Raw genomic sequence first — 13,651 nt, 5'->3', positions numbered from 1 at the left:
GAATTTTACACCTCTCCCGCTTAGCGGAGACTGTGGGGTGGTAGAGGACATCTCCCCGAACGCATGGGTATGTCCAGATAGTTGCCTCGCGGAGCCGTCTTTTGTCCAGTGTCCATTCTGGGTCCGGAAACGGTACATTTCTTTGCATTGACCCCAGTAGAAGGGCTCCAGCTGTGAATTTTACACCTCTCCCGCTTAGCGGAGACTGTGGGGTGGTAGAGGACATCCCCCCGAACGCGTGGGTATGTCCAGATAGTTGCCTCGCGGAGCCGTCTTTTGTCCAGTGTCCATTCTGGGTCCGGAAACGGTACATTTCTTTGCATTGACCCCAGTAGAAGCTCTGCTGCTGTGAATTTTACACCTCTCCCGCTTAGCGGAGAGTGGGGTGTGGTAGAGGACATCTCCCCGGACGCGTGGGTATGTCCAGATAGTTGCCTCGCGGAGCCGTCTTTTGTCCAGTGTCCATTCTGGGTCCGGAAACGGTACATTTCTTTGCATTGACCCCAGTAGAAGGGCTCCAGCTGTGAATTTTACACCTCTCCCGCTTAGCGGAGACTGTGGGGTGGTAGAGGACATCCCCCCGAACGCGTGGGTATGTCCAGATAGTTGCCTCGCGGAGCCGTCTTTTGTCCAGTGTCCATTCTGGGTCCGGAAACGGTACATTTCTTTGCATTGACCCCAGTAGAAGCTCTGCTGCTGTGAATTTTACACCTCTCCCGCTTAGCGGAGAGTGGGGTGTGGTAGAGGACATCTCCCCGGACGCGTGGGTATGTCCAGATAGTTGCCTCGCGGAGCCGTCTTTTGTCCAGTGTCCAGTCTGGGTCCGGAAACGGTAATTTTTTGAGTGTTGACCCCAATAGAAGGTCTGCTGCTCTGAATTTTACACCTCTCCCGCTTAGCGGAGACTGTGGGGTGGTAGAGGACATCTCCCCGGACGCGTGGGTATGTCCAGATAGTTGCCTCGCGGAGCCGTCTTTTGTCCAGTGTCCATTCTGGGTCCGGAAACGGTACATTTCTTTGCATTGACCCCAGTAGAAGCTCTGCTGCTGTGAATTTTACACCTCTCCCGCTTAGCGGAGAGTGGAGTGTGGTAGAGGACATCTCCCCGGACGCGTGGGTATGTCCAGATAGTTGCCTCGCGGAGCCGTCTTTTGTCCAGTGTCCAGTCTGGGTCCGGAAACGGTAATTTTTTGAGTGTTGACCCCAATAGAAGGTCTGCTGCTCTGAATTTTACACCTCTCCCGCTTAGTGGAGACTGTGGGGTGGTAGAGGACATCTCCCCGGACGCGTGGGTATGTCCAGATAGTTGCCTCGCGGAGCCGTCTTATGTCCAGTGTCCATTCTGGGTCCGGAAACGGTATTTTTTTTTGCATTGACCCCAGTAGAAGGGCTCCAGCTGTGAATTTTACACCTCTCCCGCTTAGCGGAGACTGGGGTGTGGTAGAGGACATCTCCCCGAACGCGTGGGTATGTCCAGATAGTTGCCTCGCGGAGCCGTCTTTTGTCCAGTGTCCACTTTATAAAGTCCATGCACTCCAGTGATGAGCATTTATGCATTTAGATAACTTTATTATTACTATTATTATTATTGAATTACTTATTTTTACACAGAAACATAATGTGTGTCTTCTAGCATCATATAGCATCATTTAAATGCTTAATTTGTAGTTTTAATGTGCAAATGAAACTTTTTTTCATACTCTAGAGGGTACTCTTATTTTGAAGAGATCGTCCACCGGAAGTCTTAAATCTGTTCATTAGATCTGTTCACTAGACGCTGCCGAAAAACTTTAGCAAAGACATTGACAAAGACAATTTGTTATTGTTAATAATAAATGATACCGTAGCAGGAAATATGTTACATATATTGAACCGAGTCGTCTTGTCTGAACGAGCGGGTCCATTTGGTTCCATTGCCAAAGTTAAATTACGTTACGTGTCTCTACAGCCAGCAGCGAAACTAAAGGGACTTTTCATGTTATTTTTACCAACCAACGCTGTTCTGAGAATGGAACGACTGGAAGTGTTAACAGTCTTAAGGTCAGTTTACACCTCATTCACACACACACACACACACACACACACACACACACACACAGAGAGAGATATTCACACAGAGAGAGAGAACATTCCATTCAGGTCAGTCAGTTTACAATTTAGGCATTTAGCAGACGCTCTTAATCCAGAGCGATTTACATTAAGCAAGAACAAAAAAGCATGGGAATACATCACATAAAAAGCATTTATCATGAAACATGCGTAAGCTAAGAAAGTAACAGTGGAATATATATATAATGAAACTATACATATAAACTATACATATATACTATACTATACTATGCTATACATATGTACTATGACGTGCTATGACTACGTACAGTGCAATTATAGTGCTGTCTTCATAACATGCTATAAGTCTGTATCAAATGCTATCTAAGGGGGTGGGGTAAGTGCTATGGGCCATGATGGAGTCTGAAAAGGTGGGTTTACGTCAAAATACCCCACTTTATCTCTGAATGAGTCACATGTTCAGTCAGTGACTGAATGAACAGTGAATTAATTATCTATCATCTCTGAGTGTGAAATTAATACAGTATGTTCTGTCAACAATGAGTAGTAGCCTATGAATGATTATACAGACTGTGTGTGTGTGTGTGTGTGTGTGTGTGTGTTACCCTTTTACAGTCTATATCAGTCTGAGCAAGTAGGCAAGGCAATTTTATTTATATACCACCTTTCATACACGTTCAAACATTCAAAGTACAGTACAGCTCATTTAAAGCCCAGATTATACCAGGCTATCTATCAAGCCTAGTTGATAGACTAGCAGCAATTTGCAACTCTAGATTTTTTTATAATGGGATGAATCTAGAGTTGCAATACCCTCCATTGACTCCCCATTCATCCAATTTGCGTTTGCGATCTGCTTGTCTTAAACGACATTAAACTCACCAACATTGCAGCTGTAGGCCAAGCTTGAATTATCCTCTTTCAATCTGCCGAGCTTGTGTGTCATAAAAATCCACTGTAGACATGTTGTTATTGTTAATATGAGCTACTTTCTGTCAAGACATTCTGTGCAGGTGATTCTTTTTCTAAGTGTTGCAGTTTGGAAGCACTCGTTTTTATTAACGGGGCGCACTGCTGCCTCCTGCATTATGTGCAAATTCGAAACAGGTGGTGCGCAGGGTGACTTTGACGTGCGCTTCCAAACTCCTGCACATAATTTCTTGACGGAAAGTATTATTGTACAAGTACATTGTCTTACTGTCCTGCTGTCTCTCCTCCTGCAGATACACCAAGATGGGAGCGTAGTCGGCGTACAAATACATGCAGGAGTTGTGGCGCAAGAAGCAGTCGGACGTGATGCGTTTCCTGCTGCAGTACCGCCAGCTGTCCAACCTCTACAGAGCCCCCCGACCCACCAGGCCCGACAAGGACCGCAGGCCTAGCAGGGTGAGTGTTTACTGGGTCTGTAGGCTGGGCTACAAGGCCTAGCAGGGTGAGTGTTTACTGGGTCTGTAGGGTCTGTAGGCTGGGCTACAGGCGGCTTGTGTTATTACTAGAAAGCCTACTTTCCACTCTGAGCTCCCCACCACTTGTATAAAATGCATTTATTTTGGCCAGAAAGGGATTTTTTTATATCTGCAGGGGCGCAGTGGAGTAACAAAGTATTTTTTATTTCCGGTAGGAAAAAGATTCCTTTCTGGCCAAAACATGCATTTTCTACGTGTTATGAGGGGCTGATCCAAACGATATCCTCTCCCTGAAGACGGGGAGGAACTGTGATCATCTCCGTGCAATCAGTACATTGGCCCCCTTCAGTCTGCATACCAGGTTTGATGATGTCATCTATTCTACATGCTAAACAAGGCATTCACACACTTTGACACCCTGGGCAATACAGTTAGAATCATGCTGTTTTTAAACTTCTCCAGTGTCTTCAAAACTATCCGGTCACAACTGCTTGCAGAAGCTTGTGTTGAAGGGGGGGGGGGGGGGGGGGGGGGGCATGGTTTGGTGGCATGGATCTAAGATCCAAGAACCTCTGGGGCAGACTGCAGTATGTGAGACTGCAGGGTTGTCTGTTCGGAGGTGCTGGTGTACATCACAGGCACTCCCCAGGGCTCAGTGCTGTCACCTTTCCTGCTCACCCTATAAACATCTGACATCCGCTTCAACTACAAGACATGCAGTGGTCAGCTGATCCCTCCATCTCAGGGCACAGCACTGTGTGTATGTTTCAGTGTGCTGGGTGCCATTTACGTTAGTTGAAGCGTTTTTCTTTTTTTACAAATGTGCTACATTTCATGATCTAGATCAGGGGTAACCAACCTGGGGTTCGCGATCTACCAGTAGCTCGCGGGAACCTTTCGAGTCGATCGCGAAGTGCTCAGACCCATTGGAATAATGTCAGTGCCGCTCGTCACATACAAATTAATTTTGAGCAGAGCGCTGTGGCTCTGAGTTTGAGAATAGACCCCATCGTCCAAGGGTGTGTGTGTGTGTGCGTGTGTGTGGTGGGGGGGTGGTATCTTAGCAACACTGAATGATCTGTCCCATTGGTCGTGTGCTCGTATCATGAGCCAATGGCTGCAGCTCTGAGCTTCCCAGACCCAGGTTCCCATTACGTCATGCCGTAAAGAGAACTGACAGCCACACGGCTGCTACCATATTAGCAGCTGTGAGCGCTCTTCTCTTCTCGTGAAGAAAGCAGGACAGAGTGGTCAAATAAATCCCGCCGTCATTCATACTGTATTTATTCTCCGACCCGACATTAAAATACGGAACAACGTGCTCACGGGGCCTCGTGACAGGCTGCAGACACTTCGAGTTGGGACTACTAGCCGATAGCGCCGCTGCTCCTTCAGTTTTCGTTGTTCGTTGTTATATTTTTTATTATTGGGATTTGATCATTGATGCAAATTCTAAACATATGGATGCAGCTGCAGAAGTTGTGTTGCTTAAAGGAATGCATAGTCTCGTTCTCCTCAAACACAAATATAAAAATGAGACAAATATACTGCATATACCAGTCTGCAATGCAAACTAATAGGCGAGTGCACTCCAGGGCATATGCAAAGGGAAAGAAATAAAGAATGACTTCTGTCCGTGACAATAATCAATGCTACAGTTTGAAATCTGTACACACGCACACATAGAGCAAAAGATATGATAAATATGAAATATGAAAACTTGTTGAAGTACAACGCATGAGTCAAGTAGCTGCTTTTGTATCAAATCCTATTTACTGAGCCTACTGTCATTGAACTGCTGTCCGATACTTATGTGAAATGGCCTTTTCACAAATGAAAATAATAAAATCCAAGTTTAGAACTCGTATGACTGACTCACATCTTAATGACACCCTCAGACTGGCAATCACTAAATATGAACCAGATTTCAAAACGCTTGCAGATAACACAGCAGTCTCATTAAAGGTGGGCTGACCCTGAGAGTATGTCACCATATCTGTGCAAATATATATGGTCATGTTATGCCTATGTCATTTGAACATCTGCCAATGTGAATATTCATTGAAATGAGAAACAAAATATTTCTAATACTAATTATTTCTAATTTGTCTTAATATTATTTGACATTGATAATATAACAAACTTACTATAAGTATTTATTCTAATTTAAGCTTTAGTCTTTGTGTGGATGTGTGCACATGCATTGAGTCTGTCAGAAATAGCAAAAAAACAAGTGTTTTTTCTAACACGTTTTAGTGGTAGATCTTGGCTTACAATTGGGAATAAAATGGGCTCTTGGGCTTGAAAAGGTTGGTTACCACTGATCTAGATTAACGTATGAGTAAACTAAGGCACCAGTACTTGTTTTAGATGTTAGGTATATGTAAGATGTTAGGTATATGTATTTATGACATTTGAGAAAGATTTTGTGTTGCCGAAATCAATATAACACATTTTACAAGCAAAAACAGCAGCACTGTGTTCTATTCCAACAGGCTACGTCATTAGCGTATGTTTACGTCATTATCATATCTTTTTTTGTTTCAACAGGCTACGTCATCTATCGTATCCGTGTGCGGCGTGATGGTCGTGAACGCCCCGTACCGAAGGGAGCCACCTACGGAAAGCCCGTTCACCACGGAGTCAACCAGATCATGTTCGCCCTGCAGCCTGCAGTCCACCGCTGAGGTGAGTCCGACCCTAACCTGGGATAGTGTACAGTAGTAGTGTGGACTAGGGCTGACCCAAAAAAATTGATTAATCGACGTTCAATTGATACGCACGGGAATCGATTTTAACATTTTGAATCGAATAGTCATTAAAAAAGCGTCCGCTTTTGGTCCGAGACGGCCCCATGCTTGCGCCTCGCAGCACCTCGCAACGCCTCCTCTTTCCCCGTGTTAACAAGGAAGTCAACTGAACAAGTGCAGCTGCAGTCCCAGGAGCCAGGAAAAATAAATCGAAAGTGTGGTTGCATTTTAAAATACCCTATTTGAATAAAGGTTGTAGGCTACACGAGAGTGAAAATGACCGCTGGGAAAATCCCTAATTGAGAGTGTAGGCAAGCGCACCACAGCTCAGTGGACATTAAATATAGGCTACCATGTTTGATAAGTCATATAAAAACATTACTTACACCCAAATGAAAATATAAACTCACAGATTATAGATCACTTGGAATTATAACAATCTGTTGAGTATTGCCTGAATAATGCCACTATAAAATCCCAACTTTTATCGATGCGCCATTGCGCTGAGAACCTTGTGGAGCCTGGCGGTGTACATTATACTTGTGCGCGCACCGGAAATTCGAAGATCTGCAATATCATGCGCTGCGTTGTGCATATTGGCTGAGAGTATAATGGCACAAATGAAACTAGGCCTATATTTTTATTTTGGCGATGCAGAGAATTGATTTTGCCGTTGCCAGCGATATCTTTTTTTTTTCTTGTCTGAAGACTGACCTGTTCCATCACTGTGAACTCCCATGCAGCAGAGCAGCTCCTACATACCCAGACCAAAACACCTTTTCTCTTTGGCATTTAATTGCACCTGATCATATTATTGTAATTATGTAGCCTATACTATTTGCCTGTGTTTTTTCTTTTAATTATGCTTTTTTTTGTGCTCCACTTGTTTCAGCCTGTAGGCCTACAGCAATTTGGTCAGCTTTTATTGTTTTAAATGTGCTATATAAATAAAGTTCGATTTAGGCCTTTATTGGAGCAGGTGCTGGCAAATAACTAATTACTGTAATGCCATGCAGTGAAGTTGCGCAAATGTCAACTCAATTAGCAAGCGGAGCTGCTCTCATGCAGCACAATGACTGCAGATCTCTTCTTAATGTTTACTTATTATGGTTTACTTTCAACCATAAACCATAATATGATTGACAAACCTTGGATTATAATTCTTCATCTGTAATTTAACTATGTGGGATTTCTCCATCGGCATCGCATGTCGATAAAAAATGGGATTTCACCAGTGGCATTATTCAGGCAATACTCAACAGATTGTTATAATTCCAAGTGATCTATAATCTGTGAAGTTTATATATTTTTCCCATACACACACTCACAGTCACGTTAACTTTATGATCAATCAAATCAACCGTGGTTGATTTTATTTCTGACAAGTGTCTTGAAGAGTTCATTCATGTTACCGTTCGTTTACAATTGACAGAGGAGTTTGGATTATATATATTTTTATTTGATGGAGAGGTAATGCCTGGTTCAGGCGCTGTTTAATTGTTAAATAAAAGACCAATCCAATATGCGCTCCTCTATCTTCTGCAGCTATATCGCCGTTTTATTTTAAGCCAAATTCATTGTGCGTCAGCGTCACTGCTCGTCTCGCGCCCCCACCCAGTTTATAAGATGCCCCACAACTTTTGTAAAAAGCCTCTTTATATTGAATCTTTCACTGATAGACATCTCAGGGGCAGGTACTGTAGACACAGTAATGATCATCATCTCAGATCCCAGTCCTTAAGTAACATGACATATTAAAGCTAATACAAAAGATTCTATTTTTGAGGGGCGCTGGCCCCTCCTATGTTTAATTTAATTAAGTTTGTCTTGTCTAGACAAACATTCAAAACGCCATTGACAATGGACAGAGTTTAATGTTTGTCTTGTCCATTGACAATGGACAGAGTTTAATGTTTGTTTTGTCACTAACACAAACATTTAATGCCATTAACACCCGAGCGGCAAGGACGGAGTTCTCCGTCCTATCAATTAGTAACACTCGTCGCCCAGGACTGAGATCAATAAAAGGACGGTGATGTATTGATATCAAAACCCATCGCATCGCTCCACAGGCTGGCGTGAATCTAAATCTAAATAATTCCGTCCAATTCTAAGCAAAGATTATGTGTTAGACGGCCCACCGCTAGTCGCGTTAGAATTAATCATACCTCCTGTTGTTGTCGATCTATAGTATGTCAGTGGTGCTCAACTTTCTTCATGTCAAGGACCTCCAGAATTATCTGTATTTGGCCGCGGGACCCCTATCTGTTCCAGAGACCCCCCAGAAGCAAAGATTGAAGTTAAAAACGTCCACAGGGAAAGAATATATATTCAAAGATTCACGCCACATTTTCACAATTTTTCTACAAGCTCGTAGCGCGGCACTTAGTGCCGCACTATGAGCTTGTAAATCTGCTATTTTTCAATAGCTAAAGCATAACATAATCCCAAAAGGGGTTCCCGTCCTTGAATGGGTTAATGTAATAAATACCCCCGGGCGTTTAACTTAACAATGAACAGTGTCTGTTTTGTCTGTCACTGAGCAAATCGACATATATATGTTATGTTATGATATCGTCATGATGTGAGATGATAAGGGTTGGTAAAAAGCCCCTCACTTCACACAGGAGTGATTTTTTTCAAACAATGCGATGCTGCCTCATCAGAGTTTGTGTATATATTGTCAGTTACTTGCATTAGAGGAGCTAACTTTCTGTTTCTATATCTCAGACACGAGGAGCTGCCATGTGGATGAAACAGCAGACGCAGGACATCGACTCTGCTTCGGACACAGAGAGCAAAGACCTGCAGCCGCCGTCTGCGTCTGTGAGCCATCACCAACACCACTGAGGGGAGGAGATTGTGTTTTCAGCCAGGTTGGCATTTAATGCTCCTCCCACCTCCGGTGAACTCTCACATTTCTGACATTGAGGCACAGGAACACTTTGGTCACTTTTTTTATTTTTTATATGAAGTATATTTAATGGTTTTTCACTTGGGTGACTTTGTGAGTGTGTGTTGGTGTTTCTCGCTTATCAAATCCAGAATTGATTGATTGATTGAAATATTTATTAACAGTTTGCATTACACTTGTTTACAACAGGGTCCACCATGTTCAATTCATCAAAACATTTAGAGACGTACAAATAGACACTTCTATATAGTTAAAGAACAGAACAGGAATTAATCATAAAGGAAGCAAAAATGGAAAAGAAACGTATACAGTGAGGGGAAAAATGGGGGAAGCAAATATGAGTTAAAAATGTTCCCTCTGAAAGAATATATATTCAAAGATTTGTGCCACATTTTCACGATTTTTCAAAAATATCAGACCTACAAGCTTGTAGTGTGGCACTCGGTGCTGCGCTATGAGCTTTAGATCTGCTATTTTTCAACAGCTAAAGCATGACAATGCTTAAAACACCAAAATGGGTTCCCGCCCAAAATGGGTTAAATATTGGCTGTGATGCGTGGTCCGGGTTGCACAGCTCACGGGACATACAATTTAATTTCAGCTATGAACATTTGTTATTTTAAATAATAAATGTTTTATGTATTTAAATTAAATACATATTTTATTGTTTGAATTAAAGAATATAACATTATTTGATACAACTATAATACATTTCAACATTTTATTGTTGAACTAAATGATAGAACATTATTTATATAAATAATGAGCATTTTTAAGCACAAGATAAATTGGGCTACAGTACCGTTCAGTGACGAGCACTTTGTTATTTTAGTTTGCTTTAAGCACAAGATAAATTGGGCTACAGTACCGTTCAGTGACGAGCACTTTGTTATTTTAGTTTGCTTTAAGCACAAGATAAATTGGGCTACAGTACCGTTCAGTGACGAGCACTTTGTTATTTTATTTTGGTTTCCATTCAGTCTTGTGTCGAAGCACTTCAATCTATATTTGCTTCATATTTAATATTGTAAGGCAGTGATTCGCCACCAGTGGTCCGGTTCCAGGTGGTCCCCATACAGCTAAATGATATCAGTTGGTAACCAAATGGACCCTTATTAGATCTTCAAGTCTTGAGAGTGTAAAATGAAGGCAATCAGCATCAAATGAAGCACAGCTTGACACTGACAAAAATGAACCGATCTACAAGCTCACAGCGTGCTGCAGAGTAAGGGCCGATTCATACTCCTATTTTTACCGCTGTTTCGGCGCTGTAGTGCCGAAATGATTTCGGCTCGTCAGAAATTTTCAGTAGCACCGAAGAGCCGACTTTAGGACGGTACCCGCCCCACCCCCCCCGAACCTCAAATGACGTCAAATTGTAGGCTCTACAGAGCCGAACCGACTTTTATTCGGCTCTAAAATAGGAGTATGAATCGGCCCTTATCCTATGTCCTAGGAGAGGTGGTGTAGAAAAACATTAGGCAACATTTGGAATAGAATGATCCGATCATACCGTTCTATAGTCTATGCTTTATTGTTGCTACACTGCCTGTCTTTGGGCATTGTTGCACATAGGAGTAAGAGACTCATCATTGCACTGAATTGTTATATTCCTGGAAATTGGGTTCTGTAAATTCATTGGTAAAAATGTGTGGGAATCCTGTGAAGCGATCATAGTGCCCTTAAATTATTTGATCTGTGTTTATTACTGCAGTCGAGTGCTGATGTTTTATCCAGTGTTTTATTGTCCACTAATTGTCTACCACATCAGTAGATTAGTGTAATGTTTTTTTTAACTTGTAGTCAGCTCAATGAATGAACTGGTTGGTGGTGATGTGTGATAAGTCTGTCAGGGACACCTATGGGTGTAGTGGTGAAATATTAAAGTTCCTCTCCACCTGTAAACAAGTCCAAATACACTATTTCCACAGCTATTGTTTGGTGAAAGCGCTCCTTGGCGTTGCTGAAATGGTGAATATTTTCAGCTCCATCCATAGTTTTAAAGAATTAAATGTTTCTTCTGTATTCTCTTTTTTTCATAGCTTGTTGTGCAGAGTCTGGTGTTCATAAGAAAATAATAACAACATGCTTCTTTCTCTGTTGGTGTCAACAAACACAAGAAACAAGCAGCCTAAATTGCAATGGGTTCAATATGAACTAACCTTCAGTAATTAAATATTGTAACTATAACTCATGGGTTAATTATTATCCATTTTAAGTTATTTCAAAGTACATTGTGTGGTCTGTTATATATTTATGTTATAGATATTTTTTTAACCCTATTTTCAAATATAACTTTACTCAACTCAACCCTACAAAAGGTAATTCATTTAAGGCAGCAGAGGAAACATACTGTGGTTCTAGGCCTGTTACTGATTTTGTCCACTTGAGGGCGACAGAGACCGTAGAATAAAAACGGATTCAGCTCTGTTGAGGCTGAGCTGCGGTGGGATCCATAATAACGCACGTGCATGTATTTAAGTCATCAGGTCGTGCGTGCCACCTCTTGCACACCACCACCACACACAGTCACTGACACGCCCAAACAAGCACGCTGCTAGTGTTTGTTACAAGACGTTTGTTTTAATATTAAACACCTCGGAATGTAACTTTCATTGACATGAACAGTGTTTTTTACCAGCTGGCGGAAAACTAAAACAAAGAAGCACTATATAGTCTTAGTCTTAGTCAAATACATTTTAGGTTTGAACATGCAATACAGACATATATTTAGTTTTAATATGAAAAATGTCTCATTTTATTTTTAGTAACAAAACAATGTACATCATGACCATGATCGTATCATGGTCTGCCCTACTCTCCCTGAAAAGTGCATGACTAACAGTGCATACTGCAGATATGACATTCATTCAATTACAATGTTCATGGAAACTAAAGGGATGGAGACTAGAGGAATGGAGTTAATCAATGATAATATTTTATTTGTGGATATAAATTATATATTTCCCCTCAAATATCTTAGTTTTACCAACATTGTTAATGTGAAATAGTTTCTATATGCTTATTTATTTAGATTGTGTAAATTGCTATAGCTATTGGAGCTCTGGTGGTCCCAGACAGACAGGGGACGTAAAGAGGAAATTATGCCCGGGTAGAAGGCTTCATGACTGGGGGAGACTGGGAGGAGTGACTGGTGTTGACATCGCGGATCGTCTGACTCTGCCAAAATGGAACAGTTGCCATTAAAAAAAACACATCCATTCAGTTTCATTGTAACAAAGATTTTCGATCATAATTCATATTTTTGGTGGTGTTACAGCGTGACAGACAGACAGACACACAGACAGACAGACATGTTCTGCTAGGTCTCATAGTTAGTGCTCACTGCGTTCGCAAAAAGAAAGACAAAGTGTAGTGTGCCTGCACACAACACCATGCGTTGATGCCATGTGTGCATATGTGCAGGCACCCAACACCACGTCCATGGCACCACTCAGTTCACACGGGTGTGATTTTTTTTTTTTTATAATTAATGAAAATATGTACATCTTTCATGCACAGGAAATACTCTCCTGTCAAACCAGCAACTTATCAATATTTATTTTGTCATAAGGTTTGCATTTTATAGCTTAATTTAGGCTACAGCTAATAATATTATCCATGTCATGTTGTGTTTGACCTCCTCCAGGAGGCGCTATGCCATTATATAATATTATCCATGTCATGTTGTGTTCCTCCTCCAGGAGGCGCTATGCCATTATGAGACAGAGTCTGATCCAGTTCCGTTCAACGGTCAACATGTATGTCAACCGCAAAAGATACTGCAAGGTACAGTACAGTACAGTACAGTACAGTACGCTATTTTGATCCTTTTATTAACTGGATATTTCACTTTCAAACATGCTCGGGGTCATTTGATCATATTAGGCCTACTCAGGCTTTTGAGAGCACGGCCACACCGTTTATACATTTCTTGTTTCAATTAGATATTTGATATTCCTTTTATCAGACTTTATCCCTTTCCTATTAAAGAAAAGCTTTATTAAAAATACATGAAAAAAGTAATTGAAAAAAACACTCATTAGAAGGCCTGTTTTCAATGAATCTAACATGGTTAAAATGGAGTTTGAAGTTACAATGGGTTTATAGAGGAATTTAATATCAAATGAATACTGAATGAAACAACTTAAAAACTGTCTTGGGTGCTCACAATGCCCAAATAGACTTTAAAATGTCCACAACACCAACGAGGTTTTTATTGATTGATTGAAATATGTATTAACAGTTTGTAGAATTACAGTACATTTCAAGCACAAACTCAATACAGAGACTGTTAACTGTGAGTGGACGACCCAATTAAGCATTACACTTGTTTACAACAGGGTCAACATTGTTCAATTCATCAAAACATATACAGACATACAAATAGACACTTCTATGTAGTTAAAGAACAGAACAGGAATTCATCATATATAAGCAAAAAAGGGAAAAGATCCCTTTTGAAGGAGATTTTAAAATGTTGCATATACAGTACCTCAACCCTCTTCCAC

General features: G+C 41.3%; 1 protein-coding gene across 2 annotated transcripts in view; it reads left to right on the top strand.

Annotated features, from left to right (window-relative positions):
• The window catches only part of LOC308330782 (uncharacterized protein), a 68,128-nt gene extending 56,547 nt beyond the window's left edge, over window positions 1-11,581 (top strand). Inside the window, exons 1-5 of one of the 2 annotated variants that reach the window (XM_080785796.1) lie at window positions 1,393-1,467; window positions 1,949-2,040; window positions 3,294-3,456; window positions 6,027-6,164; window positions 8,957-11,580. In XM_080785796.1, the coding sequence (XP_080641922.1) occupies window positions 3,331-3,456; window positions 6,027-6,164; window positions 8,957-9,076 (384 nt within the window). In that variant the 5' untranslated portion in view covers window positions 1,393-1,467; window positions 1,949-2,040; window positions 3,294-3,330 and the 3' untranslated portion in view covers window positions 9,077-11,580. Of the gene's footprint in view, window positions 1-1,392; window positions 1,468-1,948; window positions 2,041-3,293; window positions 3,457-6,026; window positions 6,165-8,956 lie in introns of those variants that run through there. The other variant, XM_080785797.1, reaches the window with a different exon arrangement.
• Window positions 11,582-13,651: the final 2,070 nt, after the last annotated feature.

This window comes from Protomyctophum bolini, assembly GCF_963924005.1.
Source record: "Protomyctophum bolini genome assembly, chromosome: 16".
Taxonomy (NCBI): domain Eukaryota; kingdom Metazoa; phylum Chordata; class Actinopteri; order Myctophiformes; family Myctophidae; genus Protomyctophum; species Protomyctophum bolini.
Note: the sequence above shows the minus strand (reverse complement) of the source record. Positions and strands in the feature narration are given on the sequence as shown.